Below are 20083 nucleotides of genomic sequence, written 5' to 3'. Positions count from 1 at the left end.
CATTGCTTGCCTCAGCTGCTTCCGTTGCCTCGGTATTTACAATAATTAACATGACACCAGGTGCGGCTCGGGAAACCTATGTTTCGGGAAATATCGTAGACTGACTGGTCGGACGACACGAACCTTTGCGCACGGCTTCAGAGGACAAGACTCCTTCGGAGCCTCATTAAGCTTTGTCCAAACGGCGCGAGCAGTGTACATCGTGTTTGTTCTAAAAGCGAGGCTAAAACTGTCTTCCCGTCGTGTTTGTTCTAAAAGCGAGGCTAAAACTGTCTTCCCGTTCCGTTCTCGCCTTCTCGAGAACTGCTCCGCGAAGAGGGTCAATACGGACGCTGTGCACGGTCATCCAATTTACAACCTTAATTGTGATTTTGTCTGAAACTAACACAGGGTGCAATGCAGTGAGGTATAGACAGTTTTCGACCCTCAAGATAGGTTCAGGGCATAAATTGGTAAAGATGTTTTTTGTGCGACTCGCAACCGGGGACGTTAAAGATCACATTTTTTAAAAAAGGTTTGTAACCATCGCTTGTAAAATATTACAGTAAGCAATGCACCAATTCCACGTTAAATCAACTAAGTCTATTTTTAACAGCAGAGGAAGTTTGTGCTCACCCATCAGGACCCAACAGGTACTGTGCACCGCTGAGAAAAAGCCATTGCAGCCCAACACAGTCCCCGGGGTGGATGGCCCGCCACTGCCCTAGAAGAAAAAGGGCACTTGGTTATAGTACGCGATTTTTCAACTTCTCAACAAGTAATGGTATGTGGCACAACTTTATTAATGTCGTTGAGCGCAGGGAAACACGAGGACAAAAGGCACGCTATTCATCCGCCAAAATTACAAGTGTTATTCTTGATTATCGGGATTTCTGAAGCGCGAGCAATTCTAAAACAGCGCAGAAGAAACAATTTCAATTCAATGTACAGTTTTTTTTTTCACAGAAGTCTACACATGTAACTTTCAGTTTCAATACGAGTGAAGAGGACGCCTACGATAGTTTTTCATGCACTCTCATGCGCGTGTTTAGCATAATAAATGTCCCAGAAGACTTAATAGACCCGCAGTCTTGTGGTTCTGTACAAATTGTAGAGGTTCATATTTACGGAGAACAATTAACTATGCTCGCGGCAACGGTGTGTGGCAACGAAGGGAAAGCTACGGGCGCGTGGATGCTGCACATGTGTTACCGCACCAAGTAGTCCGGTAGGGTTGATAGTGCAAAATTTGGTTTCTCGGAACAGACGCTGAATCGACGCAGCTTCCACGTGCGATGGTCTTAGTTTGGCCCGACGCGGAAGGGAAAAGCCGCAAAATAAGCAAGGTTTTACACTGCGTTGTGTGTTCTGCCTTATTTAACCGCTGCTAATACGCTTACAATAGCGCCACTCATCTACCACGGGATTCTCTCCTTTATGGTCGCGAACCTTGCTCGCTTATGGACACGATTCTTTTGTATTGCCCCGACGCTTCAGAATCTACTACTCTAGCCGAAGCCGCCACTTATGCCGAAGAATATCAGATCGCCCGCTCACCTACCGCGCAAGATCCAGTCATGACGCAAGCTTATATTTTCCTTCATATTCACTTGGAACGATAGTATCTACGGACCGACGGCGTCGCGGACGCCAAACTGTTCATGTCGACCGACTGAAGCCGCACTACGACCTTACAGTGCTGCCTGTTCCATAGGTTACCAGGATGGCTCCTTTTTCGCCGGGGAGTGATTGTAGTGACAAATCGTGCGCCAGCAGAAGACGAAAAAAAAACGTTGGTGCTCGCGCTCACTCCGTTTGGCCGTTGCCTGTTCCTGCCCATTCATATAAACGCCGAGCGCATCCACCCTTAAGCGCGTACCATCAGGTTTCGTTCTAATCAGCTCTGGTAGACGAGGACTTAGTGGCCTTCTTTGTCACACGCCGATGGGGTGTAGGGACGCTTCCGACGAGCTATCCAAAAGATTTCGGCTCAGATGCACCAGAAGACCAGGTCACCGAAACTGCTGCTCCGAATCCAGTCAAGCCAACAAACAAGCTTAAGCTTCGCCTTTAAGAGTGGAACGCGATAGCGTTATCGGGCCCTGTCAGCTTTGCATATTTCTTTAAGAGTAGACTTCACTGCACCACCCACCGTGGGAAAGGCTGCTTACAAAGACCAAGCTTACATTGCTGGGAAGACATTTTTCCAGGAGAATTTTTGTTCACTAACGCTTTGCGCCACAATGAGGAATTGACGATTTTATTGGCCGGATCAGGCCCCCGGCGAATTCTTTGAGGGCTCGCATTATCTCTTAAACACGAAAGAATAGGCGACTACATCTAGTACGCTAGTGTCACCATGTGAAACCACAATCCGTGCGATTTCCTTGCATGTGATGTAAGAAAAAAATTGATTACTTTCTACTTTAACCTCGAATACGTGGAATACGATGCCACAAGGATGAGCTACGCTACGTAAATGGCGTAACCGCATAATTTCATTTCCCTGTATATGAACCGTACTTTTTACAGCGTAAGCTGAAATTAAGCAGATTAAGCTGAAGTAAGCAGACGGCATCAGGGTAAGCTGATGCCGGCATCGAACCTGCGCCCGCTGCGTGGGAGCCTCTACAACTGAGCCACGCAAGCTTGCTATGGGGCAGCGGGAAAATGCCCTATAAACGCTCCCAAGGCAGGCGCGCACGGTGCAGACGATTCAAGCCTCAAGATGCCTCAAGGCGCCTGCAAACGCAGCGTGCGCAGGCGCAGACGACGAGATCCGATTCAGACGAGGCGCGCAATCAACGCGATCCCGAGCTGCTCGAGCCTCCGCCAGTATGGTGGCGCCATCTAGTTAAGGTGCCTGCAAACGTGGCGCGCCCGACATGTAAGTTGCAGTAGAGTGTACTAGTTGCAGTTATAAGGCTTGATCTGGGTCAGCAGACTGCTGTGCAGAGAGCATTACAAGCCGCAGGTTGCAGCCGACGACGGGCAGGCAGTTCAGATCGTTCTGGTCAAAACGAGGCGAAGAAGCTTTGCCGCGAAGACCTGTGGTGCGTGGTGCCGAAATTGGAGCTACTCTTGAGCCGCGCCACCAGCTTACGCTGTGACTGTGCTCCGTGTGCCGCGCAGGCCGGCGACTTTTTCCAAGTGCAAGCCCCACCCTTGTTCAAGTGCGGAGCATTTGAACAAGGCGGCGTTCAGACCTGCGAAGCGTCTGAGGGTGCCAAGAATCTCTGGGTTCGGACAGGCCGCCAATGTGAACAACCTGGCAGCGTTCTTCCACACGCTGCCCATTCTTTCAGCACCATTAAACTGAGAATTGGCTGTAATTGTCTCTCTTAGCTAGCAACAATCTTGTCTCGCATCTATACATCCATTTTACGCCTTACACATCCGCTGAATTTTTGCACGGAGGTACCATATTGCATCAAGGATAGCTTATAACCATGTTTGTGGGCATTACTGGTTTCGCCCACGATAAATACAAAAGCTGGCGTCGTCTTTTTCTTCTGTGTGGTAATTTTGCAGGGTGTACCTTCCGAGACTGTGCGCTTGTTGGTCTCGCAGCTATGTAAACTCACGATGGTAGGCTGGACAACTGTTATGCACCGCTGAGCAAGAACCATCATAGCCGGATGCAGGGAAGATACGATCCAGGCACCAAATCCACGAGAGCGCACACTGCCCGAGAACGAAGGTATTGGCCTGGAAAGAAACCCGAGTACAAAGGTGAACAGCCCGTTAGGTCGAAAACAAATCTGGCTAGTCACAAAGCAAGAACGAGATGCAGCAGTGGATTTCGAAAGTAGTATTTCACAAAGAAAAGCTAATATAACGTCCCTCTATTGACTGTTGTGGTGGAGTCGCATTTACGGTTATGACTTCATTCGATTGTGTTACCTCCATCTGGTGTGAATTAATGCCTTTCATGAGTGAACCAAGTCTACTGCGAAAGTATGCCATAGGGACAGGTGACCATGTGAGGAGGACCAAAATTCTGTCAGGAAGGCACCTAAAAATTTGGCTACTATTCCGACTATATTCACGGGAATAAAAAAAATTTCAACAAAAAACAACAAAAATTTCAAAAGTTTCAACAACTATTAGATAACTGACACTCATTTGGCGATGAGACAGCGCAATACAGATACTAAATATAGCTCGTCAGAAAATAGCCTGCACATACGAATTCGCAGCTGCTGCTAAAAATGTCTTGAGCTAGGTTTGTTTTGTTTACTTAACCTTAGGTCCTTTAACATTAGGAGTTCAATAAGTGAACAGCAGATTAATGAAGAAGTTATTAACACCGCACTCACTGAAAGCATTTTGACGCATCCTCTGCGCTCCTGACACCATGCACACGTCGTTTGTACGTCACCTGCACAAAATTCCAGAATCAGTGAGCGCTGGATACCTCTTTGCCTGTCTACATGAAAGCGCAAAGCAGGGCCACCTTGACAAAAAAAAAAAACGCAAAAAAAACGTTATCTCCATCGCAGCACACCTTGAATGTTACGCATCTGTTCGTCGCTGAAACGAAACGTAGTCGTTCCGTCACTAATCATATTCACGTGGTGCTATTTGACGAATAATACGTATGACACATCACCAGATAACCAACTGCCTTGGTGTACTCATGCACAAGGTAATGCTGTAGAAAACTGGTTTCTGTTGCGTTTGCTTCATTAAAATGAAGGATTTTTTGTGAAACAAGTAACCAATGCAAACAATATGAAACTTCCACATGAAGCACAATCCGCGAATTCTATGCTGCACAATTACCCACCATATTCTTTAGTTGCCGATAGATGGCCATTCAGCGTGGTGGCGTGGAACAGAGGTAGAGCACCCGGCTTCTAATCTGAAGGTCGTAATTAGTAAGCCCCACTAAGCTTCAACGGTCACTCCCTCACCAGAACAGGAATTGGCCTCGCTGGTGCAGTATTGGGCCGCTACTTCCCTCATGACTCGTAGAATTACTAGAAAATTCTAGAAAAGTCCCTCGGTCCCCAGCGGCTGCGGAGCACTTGAACAAGGCGGCGGTCAGACCTGCGAAGCGGCTGAGGGTGCCAAGAATCTCTGGGTTCGGACAGGCTGCCAATGGGAACAACCTGGCAGCGTTCTTCCACACGCGCACCCTATCGAGTGAGGCTAGCTTAGCAGAGCTATTTGATGAATTATAATGTATTGCCTGGGATATTATTGGCCTTAGTGAGGTAGAAGAACTGGTGAGGCTTATGCAGTGCTGACTAGCGGCCATGTCCTCTGCTATAGAGCGTCTTCCGGATAGGAGAGAATTCGGAGTAGGATTTCCAGTCCATAAGGACATAGCATTAATGAGAGGGTAGCGGTCGTCATAATAAAGCTGAATATGAGGTATAGCATGAAGGTCGTACAAGCCTGCGCCCCAACCTCCAGTCCCGATGATGAAGAAATAGAACAGTTATGAAGATGTTGAATTAGCAATGATAAAGGGTGCAAACTCTATACTGTAGTCATGGACAACTTCAATGCAAAAGTGGGGTAAAAGCAGGCTGGTGAGCAAGCAAGTGGCAACTACGGCATCGATTCTAGGAAGGAATCCTGTAGAAAACTGGTCAACATGAGTACGCTGTACTTCTGTTGCATTTGTTTCAGTAAAACGAAGGATTTTTTTGTGATACAAGTAACCAATGCAAACAATATGAAACTTCCACCAACCACAACCCGCGAATTTTATGCTGCACACCTACCCACCATATTCTTTAGTTGCCGATAGACGGCAATTCAGCGTGGTGGCGTATTTATCCAAAAACTACAGCTTCAGATTTGATTCAGTAGGGATACATACCAGCAGCAGTTATAGAGGCATTGCGTAATCATGGAGTACAGGAGGCATACGTAAATCTCTTGGCAAATATCTACAAGAATTTCACAGCAACCTCCAATCTCCACAAGTTACTTATCAAACTTATCCAAAGCAACCTTAGGTTTGCAGATGACATTTTCCTATTCAGCAACAATGGGGACGAATTGCAACATATGATTGAGGACCTTAACCGAGAAAGTGTAAAGAGTGGGTTGAAGATTATTATGCAGAAGAGGAAGATAATGGTCAATAGCCTGGCAAGGGAACAAGAATGCAGAATCTGGTTGTAAAGGAGTACGTTTATCTAGGCCAATTATTCACAGGGGACCCTGATCAAGACAAAGATATTTGCGGAAGAATAAAATTGGGTTGGAGTGCATACGGCAGGCATTGCGAAATCTTGACAGATTACCACTGTAGTTGCAAAGAAAAGTATACAAATTTTGCATTTTATATGGGGCAGAAACTTACCGCTCTCTTGTTTAACATGCAAATAGCACAATTTCACTTGTGGCACTACATATTGTTACGGAACGTTTGGAGAGAAACGGAGAAGCGGTGGACTGTTACTGTGACCTGTGTACCTTGCACCTTGCTCGTCTAGAACTAACCTCAGCATAATAGTTGTATATACGTTTGTGTACTGGCCTTTCTTTATAAATACAGGGTGTTTCAGCGAAGACTTTCAAAAATTCTTAAAGGTTGCAAAAATTCTTAAAGGTTGCCTGTGGCAGATAGCAATATTCTAGTTCGTGAGCTCGTCTACTCGAAGAGGCGGAAAATAAATTTTGAACTAATTACCTGATGGCCCATATTGCAATTTACAAATTTCAGCTGTGGAGTTCGCAAGGCGGATCCACTTTGAAGGAATTCTCGGGATGACACCAGTTTCGAGATTCCCGAACTTTGTGCGGAGAAATGCATTGGTGTTCCAGTTAGCTTCTTAAAAAAAACGTCGCCTTATGCATTTCTCTGCAAAGTTCGGGAATTAATCTCTCAAAATCGGTGTCATCCTGAGAATTAATTTCAAGTGTATCCGCCTTGCGAACACTACGGCTACAATTCGTAAATTGCAATATGGGCCATCAGGTAATTAGCTAAAAACGTAATTTGTGAATTTTAGTTAATTAGTTGATTATGCATTTCAATTTTTTGTGCAAGTAATGTACGCCTCTTCGAGTAGACCACCTCATACACTAGAATTGGCAACCTGCCACAGCAAATTGCCACAGGCAACCCTAAATAAATTTTAAGTGTTCGCTGAAACACCCTGTATATCATGCATGTCTAAAGATCTTATCTCGATAGTTACAAATCAAAATTCGGAGTTAGCGAGTGCTCTTATGTTCGAACACAAATACGAGCGACCTTTAACCGTCACTAAGTGCGCAGCACATGAGTGAAGAGGAAATTGTGAAGCCAATACTCACCGAAAGCATTTTGGCGCATCCTCTACGCTCCTGTCACTTGCACGTCGACTGCACAAAATACAAAAGCCAATTTTGTATAATGATCAAGTTTGAAATGTCGCGGCAGTCTTGCAGTGCATATTTCATGCTTACACAATGCGTATACAGCGCTAAACCCTTTGTCGCTGCCTCAGTGGCCACTGCAAAATCTCAAAATCAGAACTGCTGCTATATTTTCGAGCAAGAACCAGCCCAGCTTCAGGAACTAATCGTCGGCGAGAAGTGCAATCTGCCAAACTAGCCTGGCACGTAGGTGGCACAAATGATGTGCACTCGATTTACCAGCCCAGTTTTATCAATCGTAGTCGTTATATATCGTTATATTTAATGAAAATTAATTTTTACACATATTGGATGCAAATTAACCTTTCCACTTGCATTGTGCATGTTTTTTTTTTGTTAAGCGGTGCTAAGGAAAGGGTCTTGAATATTGAGGTATGGGTAATTGAACCCTCTGCGCACTCAACGTTTCGTCTCCCCAGTGTGCCAAGTATTGCTACACACGATGACGTAGCTGAAGGCACCATTCTGTTTGGCACACCATGTTTGAAAGGCTGTGTTCTGTGAGTCATGACAAAACAATTTTGCAGGTTGTGCGGCAATAAATCCATAATGATAAATTGTGAGCACTCACTAGAAAATGCGCTAGGTATCATCGCGCGTGCGATGCACCTAAGATGCGCAATTATTTTACGTGCCAAAAGTTTTACGTGCCAAGTTTTACGTGCCAAGTTTTACGTGCCAAGTTTTACGTGCCAAGTTTTACGTGCCAAAAGCACTGATTATTAAGCACACCGTATTGCGGGCACTCGTATTAATTTCGACAACGTGGGGTTTTTTGACTGAACCCAAAGCATGGTACACTGGCGTTCTTGCACTTCGCCCTTATCAAAACCCGGCTGCCACAGCCAGGATTTGATGCCGCGCGTTTGGTCTTAGCAGTGTTTGGCCTCAGCCACTATACGGCGCCATATATAATGTAAAAAGAAGCGAACCAACGACTTCTATATTATGCCATATACCCAAATGATCGAATTTTAAATATTTCTTCAACATAACTGTCACTGAGTGGAAAAACGTTGCTAACATTGCGGGTGAGAAAAAAGTCCAGGAAAAAGACCTGCTGGATTTTTTTTCTGTAGCCTATTTTTTTCTGCTTTCATCATGTCTTGTACCTACTTATTGTACCTAATTATTCAAATAAATAAATAAATAAATAAATAAAATATTCCTGAGAAACCAATGAAGGGCATTACATAATCAAGAGCAGAGAAAAAAGGTTAACAACTAAGTACAATTGTGATAATCATAACATGACAATCAAATTCTCATGTAAAAGTGAACCCATACTCAAGTTGTTAGGCAGGGTTTCTATTTCACATTGATGCAAACCCCTACGTGAATGAAATTTCATTTACCTATGATTCAGATAGCTTCGAAGTGCTCGCATTAGTACACTGTCAGCACGTAAGGACACTGGTGACAGTGTCCCGTCACAATCGATTAAATATGTTCGGTACATACCTGGTTGCCACAGCCGGGGTACCAAGTCTATCTTCGTCAGGGGACGGTCTGCATGCATGAAGACGGCCATGTTAAGTACGCGACCTTCACACAATGTTCAAAAGTGCTTTCTGCTCCTAACTGGATTGATTAGCAGAGGCTAAATTCAGTGCTGACGACCTGCATTCATCGCCAGTATCGTTACTCAGCCGCCATGTGACGGACGGACGTTGGATAAGTTTGTAAAAACGTAGATTGCTAACGTTCATCTGACAGTCATGGTATTTGGTTGTTCGGAAAAGTAGTTCTATTATGCATCTGTAGTCTGTGCCACGAGGAGAAAGCATGTTTCTAAATTTTGTGCATATTGAGTGTTGCCAGAAATAGTGCCGCTTAGCGACGTAAAAAAATTTAGCAGTGAATTGACGTCGACTACACTACGGAAGAAAAAGCACAAAAAAAGCCCCGAGTAGGCGAGCATAGGCACACTTGCACGTTACAAACCTCCCTTTAATTGTACACTACAATGTGCCCCCCCCCCCCCCTTTCCTCATACTAGTGGAGTAAAGATTTTCATTACATAGGAATACCAACGCGATTGTCATGCATTAATTTCGACAACTTGGGGTTCTTTTGACTGTGAACCCAAGGCATGGTACACTGGCATGCCGCCATACAGATTTTTCATGCACACGGTGTTGTAAATAAACGCGTTGGTGCAAAAAGTGGTGCAAGAGAGGTGAAGAAAACGAATTCACCGTTCTGATGGGCTTATTTTAAGCCAATTTTGATTTTTCGATCGTTGCGAGGTTCCAATACAGTGAATCAGCGTGTTCTTAACCACGGAAGTCCAAGTTGCGCCGTTAGTTAATAGCCGCGATGGCACCGTGTGTGGGTTCACAGCAATGGGCTGTGAATGTGAATGGACCCTGATCAAGACAAAGATATTTGCGGAAGAATAAAATTGGGTTGGAGTGCATACGGCAGGCATTGCGAAATCTTGACAGATTACCACTGTAGTTGCAAAGAAAAGTATACAAATTTTGCATTTTATATAAAATGTGTAGGTTCTGCGGGCACGCTTCTGGAAGCTGTCAAATGGCTTCCAGAATGCCATGGACATGAGCGAATTAAATTAACGATATAAAACGTGGCGATAATTAGCGGAACCATCCGGATTCGATAATTATCGGTCAAGACGTTCAAGCTAACAGCAGATTTAAAGAAGACGCACCGTAATTCGTATAAGGCGTGACCCAAAGACAGGATCGTTGCGTTCTTAAAGCAATTTCTGTTACAGGTGCTATAATTCTTAATTCCAATCCTTTTTTCCTTCGAAACGTTCGCGTGATTCCAGCCTTTAGGCAATTCCTATGCCCTCGGCACGTTTAGGTAAGTAGTTTCGATGGGGCGAGAATGCGCTTTCTGAAAGATGTCGCATTGTCACAATCATTGCTAAATGTAGCATATAGTACCCACCCGTGCCGACACCTGGGAGAAACTCCGTCGGTGATGAGCACATGACGGCGTAGCACGTGACTGATTGCCAGAGCGCATGCATGCGCTAATTCCGTCCGCCTTCGCCACGTGGCAGTCTGCGCAAACAGAGTAACGTTGAGGTGAGCGGCGTGCACAAAGCATTCTACACACATTCGGCACGGTATGGTGTATAGCCTCCTTAGACCCGAGCAGAACTATTTGATACAATCGCTCTTCGATGTTTCGCAATGTATTGACGCGCGCCCGCTAAATTACTAATTACAAAAGACCGAGTGGGCAAGTTATTTTTTTCAGAATACGGGTACTATGTGCACTTGCACCTGACATTTTCCTTTCATTAACCCGTCAATGAAGAGTAGCAGTTACAGGTGTAGCCGCCTGAAAGGGTAACAACATAAGGTAACAACAACATAAGGTAACAACGACATAAGGTAACAACGACATAAGGTAACAACGACCGTATATTTAAGCGAAATAAACTAGAGTCGTGCCGTGGTGTGGCCTTAACCTTTACCTTTAGTCGCAGCGCAACGACCGTATAGCTGAGCAAAATCTCACAATCAAAGCTCTCAGGCGCTAACATCTAGTGCATGTTGAATAATGCGGGGGGGGGGCAAATAAACTAGAGTCGTGCCGTGGTGTGGTGTGGCCTTAACCTTTACCTTTAGTCGCAGCGCAACGACCGTATAGCTGAGCAAAATCTCACAATAAAAGCTCTCGGGCGCTAACATCTAGTGCATGTTGAATAATGCGGGGGGGGGCAAAAATAAACTAGAGTCGTGCCGTGGTGTGGTGTGGCCTTAACCTTTACCTTTAGTCGCAGCGCAACGACCGTATAGCTGAGCAAAATCTCACAATAAAAGCTCTCGGGCGCTAACATCTATTGCATGTTGAATAATGCGGGGGGGGGGGGCAAATATACTAGAGTCGTGCCGTGGTGTGGTGTGGCCTTAACCTTTACCTTTAGTCGCAGCGCAACGACCGCATAGCTGAGCGAAATCTCACAATAAAAGCTCTCAGGCGCTAACATCTAGTGCATGTTGAATAATGCGGGGGGGGGGGCAAATATACTAGAGTCGTGCCGTGGTGTGGTGTGGCCTTAACCTTTACCTTTAGTCGCAGCGCAACGACCGCATAGCTGAGCGAAATCTCACAATAAAAGCTCTCAGGCGCTAACATCTATTGCATGTTGAATAATGCGGGGGGGGGGCAAATATACTAGAGTCGTGCCGTGGTGTGGTGTGGCCTTAACCTTTACCTTTAGTCGCAGCGCAACGACCGCATAGCTGAGCGAAATCTCACAATAAAAGCTCTCAGGCGCTAACATCTATTGCATGTTGAATAATGCGGGGGGGGGGGGGGGCAAATATACTAGTGCCGTGGTGTGGTGTGGCCTTTACCTTTAGTCGCAGCGCAACGACCGCATAGCTGAGCGAAATCTCACAATAAAAGCTCTCAGGCGCTAACATCTATTGCATGTTGAATAATGCGGGGGGGGGGGGCAAATATACTAGAGTCGTGCCGTGGTGTGGTGTGGCCTTAACCTTTACCTTTAGTCGCAGCGCAACGACCGCATAGCTGAGCGAAATCTCACAATAAAAGCTCTCAGGCGCTAACATCTATTGCATGTTGAATAATGCGGGGGGGGGGGGGGCAAATATACTAGAGTCGTGCCGTGGTGTGGTGTGGCCTTAACCTTTACCTTTAGTCGCAGCGCAACGACCGCATAGCTGAGCGAAATCTCACAATAAAAGCTCTCAGGCGCTAACATCTATTGCATGTTGAATAATGCGGGGGGGGGGGGGGGGCAAATATACTAGAGTCGTGCCGTGGTGTGGCCTTAACCTTTACCTTTAGTCGCAGCGCAACGACCGCATAGCTGAGCGAAATCTCACAATAAAAGCTCTCAGGCGCTAACATCTATTGCATGTTGAATAATGCGGGGGGGGGGGGGGGGCAAATATACTAGAGTCGTGCCGTGGTGTGGTGTGGCCTTAACCTTACCTTTAGTCGCAGCGCAACGACGGTATAGCTGAGCGAAATCTCACAATCAAAGCTCTCGGGCGCTAACATCTAGTGCATGTTGAATAATACGGGGGGGGCAAATAAACTAGAGTCGTGCCGTGGTGTGGTGTGGCCTTTACCTTTAGTCGCAGCGCAACCATATAGCTAAGCGAAATTTCACAATAAAAGCCTAGTTCTTTAGGAGTGAATGAACACGCATATTGCGCTTCCCACGAGCATTATACCAATTATGGCATCTCTGCTTTCCTAAAGTAAAGGTAGAAAATATATAATGAGTCGGTAAATGGACACACTATATCTTTAGACTGATTTGAAGTTTAATTGCGGAGAAAATGGAAAAGTCACCGACAGCCAAGCGCCGTGACCTCAAACATAGCGACATACTGAACAAAACAAAACAGCGCAGACTACGTGAACAGAGTATGACCGCAACACGGATTTTGAAACATTTTCATGCACTTGCATGCGTGCGTTTTTAGCATAATAAATGTTCGAGAAGACTTAATAGGCTGTGTTGTGGTGCTGTATAAGCCATCTTCGCGGACAACTTTCTTTGGCAATGGCAATGAAGGGAAAGCTACGGACGCGTGGATGCTGCACATGTGTTAACGCGCCAAGTAGTCCGGCAGCGTTTGGCAGTGCTTTTGGTTGCTCGGAACAGACGCTGAATCCACGCAGCTTCCTCTTGCGACGGTTTCGCGTTTGGTGCTATAAAAGCACAAAATAAGCAAGCTTTTACACTGGCTGGTGTGTTTTATCTTATTTAACTGTTGCTAATAATGTCAACATTATTAATGTTGCAGTGTCACAATACCAGCTCAATGTCGCCATCACGCCTTCAAAGATTGCGTATTTATGTCCGATGGATTACGAAGGCCTCTCCCAGCGATCTGCAATTACCCTCGTCTTATCCCAGCTGGAAATCTTGTGCCGGATAAAATTTAACCGCACCACCTAGCTCTCTCTGCAGTCCCCATCTGTACGCTTGTCACTGCATATCCTGTAAACTCTTATCCCCGCTTCCTCTCTGTCTTCATGCCTGAAGGTTATGCCTATGTTTTTGTTTCATACTCTATGCAGAACATACTAACCATCATATTCAACATTGCAACGACAAGCCGCATCCATCACTGACGAGTGCATTACGGCGAATTACGGCAGTCTGCTCAAATAGAGGAAAGTTTTCAGTCTGCACGAATGGAGAAACTGTTCGTACATACGAGTTAAGATACTCCACCACTAGACCATCGTCTTCTGGTCCCATGGCACCAGCTTCCTACCAGGGAGCGGAAGGTACATGGTGGCAGTCAAATTTGGCTCGCACAGCAATGCAGGTGCTCGATTATTTCACCAAAGCTGTGCTGGATCACGCGGCCCGCACAGACTTTCCAAAAATCTCTACGCCCTATTTATACTTTCAAATATTCCCGCAGAACTTCCGGTAACTCCAGCTGGCACCAGTACTACTAGTTCTGCAAGTCAATTTTAATGTGAAGTACACAAAAAAGTCCATATATGAGCTCGACGCATGACACACAAAGAATATGTGCCTACTGTATATTACGAGAGAAAATACTTTTTTCTTGGCTAACTTGACTGTCAAAAATTGGAAAAGTTTTCTAGTGTCCTGAAAAAACACTGCTGCCCCAGAGCGGATAAAAGGGTCTAGAGGGCTTCCTTTCGAGATAACTTTTTAAGAATAACGTGGGGTGGTGGCTTATCTATACCCATTACACATGTATGCAAATCTACATATGTATGTATGCAAATCTATATGTATACATATGTATACAATATGTATGCAAATCAATATGTATACATATGTATGTATGCATATGTATGTATGTATGCAAATCCATTACATATGTATGCAAATCTCGATTTACTCCATACTCACTCGTGGAGGACAGCTCGGAGCGACAACAACGGCTGCCTGCGATGACGCTGTCGCTAACGAGTAGATGACGTGACGTTCTTGGGGCACGCGACTGATTGGAACAGCGGATTCAAGAAGTACGGCTCCACAACAGCACCATCTGCGCAAACATGGGTTACGATGTCACTGAGGTGTGCGACTTGTGCGCCAGAATACTCCCGAAATTTTATATACCAGGACTCCTACAGAAAAATCGGGTGCTATGGTTGTTTTGGCGTGTCGAGAGTATTTTTATAGATCTCAACCCTACGGGAATCAAGAGATCACGCGAATTAACGTGGCTAATGCCCCGTTTAGTCCAAATTTCGTTGTAACGAGAAAAACAAAAGACCACACCAGAATATAGGGGCGCTACCGCTTCATACAGATAAGAAAATATCTTATTATGCAATGCTCCGGGTGTGCCATTAGTATGCAGCGCAGTTTGGCTAATGTATTATGCTTGAAGGAGGAATTATTTGAAGGCGCAAAACAAAGAACGGGTAAGAAAAATGTAACGGTGTGAAAATGGGGAAACTATCCGCTAACTATATGCACGGAATCAAAAACATTTAAACAACAGTTTCAAGAACTATTAGATAACTGACAGACATTTGACAATGCGGTAACGCAATACATCTACTAAATGTAGTTTGTCAGAAAATACCCTGCACATTCGAATTCGCAGCTGCTGCTACAAATGTCTCGAGTTGGTTTTTGTTCACTTAACCTTAAGTCCTTAACATTAGGAGTTCAATAGTGAACAGCAAATTAGTGAAGGAAGCATGAACCCCACACTCACTGAAAGCATTTTGACGCATCCTCTGCGCTCCTGACACCATGCACACGTGGTTTGCACGTTGCCTGCACAAAATATCAGAGACAGTCAGAGCGATGGATACCTCTTGCATGTCTATATGAAAGCGCAAAGCAGGGCCACCTTGACAAAAAAACGTTCTCCATCGCAGCATGCCTTAAATGCTACGCATCTGCTCGTCGCTGAAACGTAACGTAGTCGTTCCGTCAATAATCATATTAACGAGGTGCTATTTGACGAGTAATACCAAAGTGATGTCACCAGGTCGACAATGAATGCTGAGCAAAACATAGTGACCAATCGGGCCGTTAACTTCTTGTGCGCAATTGCCTTAGTGTACCCAAGCACCAGGTAATCCTGTAGAAAACTGGTCAACTTGAGCGCGCTGGACTTGTGTTGCGTTAGTTTGAGTAATACGAAGCATTCTTTTGTGTTAGAAATAACCGAAGCAAACAATATGAAACTTCCACATCAACAACAATCCGCGAATTCTACGCTGCACACCTACCCACCATATTCTTTAGTTGTCGATAGATGGCGATTCAAGCCCGTGTCCATACAGCTTGCATTTGTCAAGTGTTATATTGAAGGACGCGAATTCAAATTCCCTATTAATACCCGCCGTTATAATGCAAAATAATGGCACGCCAAATCATGGCAATGCTACAGTATAATAGTTTTTTTTTGGGGGGGGGGGCGGATTCCCGGCATCCGGGTAAGTGTGAATTATTTTCTAGGTGAAACAGTAAATCCCTGTATGCGCGAATATATCAGCGTGATGTGCGGCGTCAGTAGAGCCCCCGTACTTCCCACAACCTCTAGCACACGCATAGCCTTTTGTCGGGTTCATCAACCTGAGGCGAGCACGTGACTCGCACAAGGGTCTCGCAAACTCACGATGGCAGGCTGGACAATGGCTATGCAGCGCTGAGCGCTGACGCAGATACCATCCAGGCACCAAATCGACAAGAGTGGCAAGAGTGGCTATGCAGCGCTGACGCAGGGAAGATACCATCCAGGCACCAAATCCACAAGGGTGCACACTGCTCCAAGAACGACGGCAATGGCCTGGAAAGATACGTGAGCCCACGATGGCAGTTTCCTCCTCGTCGAAGTCAATGCAGTGTCGTCTACGCACTGTAAAACTCCCAAACTAAACGATTGCACAGACACGGACAAAAGGAAGTATTACCGCTCTCTGCTATCTTGATATAAATTCCACGTTCAACATGCAATAGCCCTATAGGGCGCAAGAAAAGAAAAGCAAGACTGCGATAATTTCTTTCTCGGCCACCAGGTGCCGCCAGCATGATAGTGGCTCCGCGGGCTTGTGACATTTTCTGGTCGCCACAAGTGGCGGAGTTTCCACTCCTAAAGGTTTCTTGCTCCGTGACCGTCACTAAGTGCGCAGCACATGATGAAGCCAACACTCACCGAAAGCATTTTGGCGCATCCTCTACGCTCCTGATGCGATGCACACGTCGTTTGCACGTCGACTGCACAAAATACAAGAGCCAATGAGCGCACTGGATGTCTCCGTGCCAGTTTTCATGCAAGCACAAGCCAACGCCATCATGGTTGAAGGTATTCAAATGCTTGCATCAATTTTGTATAAAGATCAAGTATGAAACGTCGCGGCAGCATTGCAGTGCACATCACATGTCTAGAATGCGCATACAGCGCAGAACCCTGCAGCTTCACAGTGACGAAGACTGTGCTCAGTTTCAGTGGCTGCACCTTACCACTGCAAAATCTCTAACTGCCATATTCTCCTGCCATATTCTCGTACAACCAGCCCTGCTTCACGAAGTAATTGCCGGCTAAAATCCGCAAAACTAGCCTGACACGTAGGCGGCACAAATTATGTGCACTCATTGTCAAAAAGAAATCATGAATTATTGTGATCAATATTCAAGATCCTTGAGGTATGGGTAAATTGAACCCTCTGCGTATGTTGAGAATGTGCTGATGGGTCTCTGCAAGCGAAATGGCTTTACTATGTTTATGCATGCTATTCCCCGATAGGAGAGATTGTGAGCGCGTCATGGATGCTCTCCTGTGTATGTTTGCTTTCATTACATGAATTATTAACACAGTGATGAATCGCCGCGTTATATGGTGCACGGTGTTTTGCTAAGTGGTGCTAAGGAAAGGATCTTGAATATTGAGGTATGGGTAAATTGAACCCTCTGCGTATGTTGAGTCTTCCTACTTTAATGTGTTAAGTATAGCTACACACGACGACGTAGCTGAAGCCACCATTCTGTTTGACATGCCATGTTTGAAAGGCTGTGTTCCGTGAGTCATTACAAAACAATTTGGAGGTTGTGCGGCAATAAATCCATATTTACGCAATGCTAAATTACGAGCACTCACTAGAACATGCGCAAGGTATCATCCTCACGCCTACACTTGTTTCAACACCACCCAACCAACGAGAACTTCGATAAATATCGGTACCAGAATAGAAACATTCTCAGGATGCTGCTCTTACCTTCTGTATACTCATTCCACTGATACCCAAATAACTGTGCCCGCCCCGAGAACGTTTATATCAGAAAGTGTACCCACGTTTACTAAACCTGCACTGAGTATTATTTCTCATTACTGCACTGTTATTTAGGATATGTGCAAAGGAACAAAGAAAAGACTACTTGGTGTGCCTTACCTACTACTGCAGTGAGAGTGAAATATGTGTCCCATTCGTGACTTGCTCTAACGTCAAGCAACTTGTGCCCACAAGCAGACAACGTGCGCGCACAGTTCTCACCAATGGCATTGGCCTCAGCAGTGACGAATTCCACGAGCTCCTTTGCTCAACGTCCACTCGGTTTAACGGGAGCAAGCAGCTCCTCTTGCCTTCCTGGAAGTTCCTTTGCTCAACCGCCGACTCGGTTCCTTCAATTCCGGCCCGACCGCATTCTTAAATGCAAAAAAACACCGTGCGCCAAGTTTAGAAAACGTGTAGAACGAGTGAAAGTTGAGCAAGTTAGTAAATATTCGTGGCAATGTAAGGCAGATGCGAAAACACGGATCTTAATTTTGGCTAAAGTAGTACGTTGGACCTGTTTGTATGACATACTGAAGGTATTACATATTGACATGCATGACATAATTAAGTACGAAAGTTTGCTTTTGTTTTATAAACGTCCGTGTTTTAGCGTCAAGTATAATAGGAAGTGATCGCTGTTGCATGCATTTGCAATTTGCACAATTTTTTGTTTCCCACCAGCGTTCGTATTCACAAATGCATATTGAAGCCGATTTAAATGACACCTGGCGTGAACGTGCCCAGGACGCTTATTGTGTTTCCATCGGCGCGTTCCCGACAGACGTCATTTTTATATAGTCACGCATGGGCTTTAAGCTAAGACCGACGCCCTGGTCATACGGTCGCTTCATTGCTCGACCTTGCCGTCAGCTTTCTCATCCACAGCTGTACAGATGCTGTATATACTCAGAATTCTAAGCCGGGCTCATTCATACTCATGGGCCGGTCGAGTCAGTAGAGTAATGAGTGAGTTACTGTTAAGTTATACCGGTACTGGCTTCCACAACTGCGCATGCCCTGAATATACCAGGCTCCGATAATATACTGAGGACGTGCCCGCTGTTTACTGCATTTGCATAAAGACATGACACTACCCAAGCTGCCCGCTTAAGATTCTAATTCGCCCATGTTATCTCGTCTCCGATACTACAGCAAGCAAGTTCAGAAGTTGGAGACGGAGACGAAGTCTAAAGGCTGTTTTGTCGCTACTGAAATTGGTTGTGTCGATGCCTCTAGGCTAAGAGGGACGGCATCAACATTTGTAACATGACACAAACACGGTACCGATAACCAATATAGTTAAAAGGGCTATAGCGAACCCGCTACTTAAGCAGCAAAACGTCATTGCTGTGGCCACAACACTGCGTGTAATGGCAATTCGCCGCCTCAACTCATGAAGTGTTTCATGACCTGCCATACATTTCGCAGGCACGCACGCTTCGCCCTTTCGCTTGTACACTGAAGAGATGGTGCCCCATGACCATGATGGTTGCTTGTTCATGAGCTCCAGAATCATTCGCAGCTGTATGCCAGCCGGAGTGACTAGTACCTTAAATGCAGTTACCACGCTGTTCGCTGAAAATGCGAGTAGACTGCTTGCTCCGACGTAATTATAAATGCATCTTATCTTGAAGCCCATGTTTGACTTGATTTAAATGACGCCCGGCGTGAACGTGCCCAGGGTGCTCTTTGTGTTTCCTTCGGCGCGTTCATGACAGGCGTCCTATATATCAAGTCAAGGATGCATTTCTGAATACAGGGGTTAGCAATTAGTAACCGACGCCTTGGTCGCATTGCATGACACCTGGCGTGAACGTGCCCAGGACGCTTATTGTGTTTCCATCGGCGCGTTCCCGACAGACGTCATTTTTATATAGTCACGCATGGGCTTTAAGCTAAGACCGACGCCCTGCTGGATTACGTCGACCCCCAACGAAAAATGAAGCCCTGCTCCGCGGCCTGAATCCACTTCAGGGATTCTACGTAAGCTGCATTGCTCGACCTTGCTCTCAGCTTTCCCATCCGCAGCTGTACATAATTGTAGCTGACCTCGAACACAAGGCAGGTAACAAAAATTGTTTACTGGCACATGAAAGAAAAACGCGACGAAGTAAGCTGCCATAAGTTTTAGTATGATGGGTAAGTTTCTAAGCGAAAATTCGATACTCCAACCGCGGTTACGGTGTTGTTTTTCGGTTGACATTTGATATCAGCCTCAACGCCACACCTTCACCGCCACGTAAGAACCTTTGCAAAAATCCCCTTAGAAGCTTGGCTGTAAAGCCTGCAGCTCTACAGCTCATTGTAATGCAAGAACCAAATCTCGAATCTCTAACCATATGCACCGCTGATTAGGCGCAGTCTGCAGCGCATACATTTACAAGTAAAGCACTCGGTTGCCAATTTTTGTTTCTTGGCTTGAGCTAGCTCATCAGTTCTGGCGTGCATTTTTGCACGCCAGAACTGATGCGTG

General features: G+C 45.6%; 1 protein-coding gene across 1 annotated transcript in view; it reads right to left on the bottom strand.

Annotated features, from left to right (window-relative positions):
• Positions 1–20083, bottom strand: part of LOC119452354 (uncharacterized) — a 92578-nt gene that overhangs the window by 50027 nt on the left and 22468 nt on the right. Inside the window, exon 11 of the mRNA XM_049667703.1 lies at positions 17830–17981. Within this exon, the coding sequence (XP_049523660.1) occupies positions 17830–17981 (152 nt within the window). The remainder of the gene's footprint in view (positions 1–17829; positions 17982–20083) is intronic.

This window comes from Dermacentor silvarum, chromosome 5 (genome assembly GCF_013339745.2).
Source record: "Dermacentor silvarum isolate Dsil-2018 chromosome 5, BIME_Dsil_1.4, whole genome shotgun sequence".
In the NCBI taxonomy this organism is placed as follows: domain Eukaryota; kingdom Metazoa; phylum Arthropoda; class Arachnida; order Ixodida; family Ixodidae; genus Dermacentor; species Dermacentor silvarum.
Note: the sequence above shows the minus strand (reverse complement) of the source record. Positions and strands in the feature narration are given on the sequence as shown.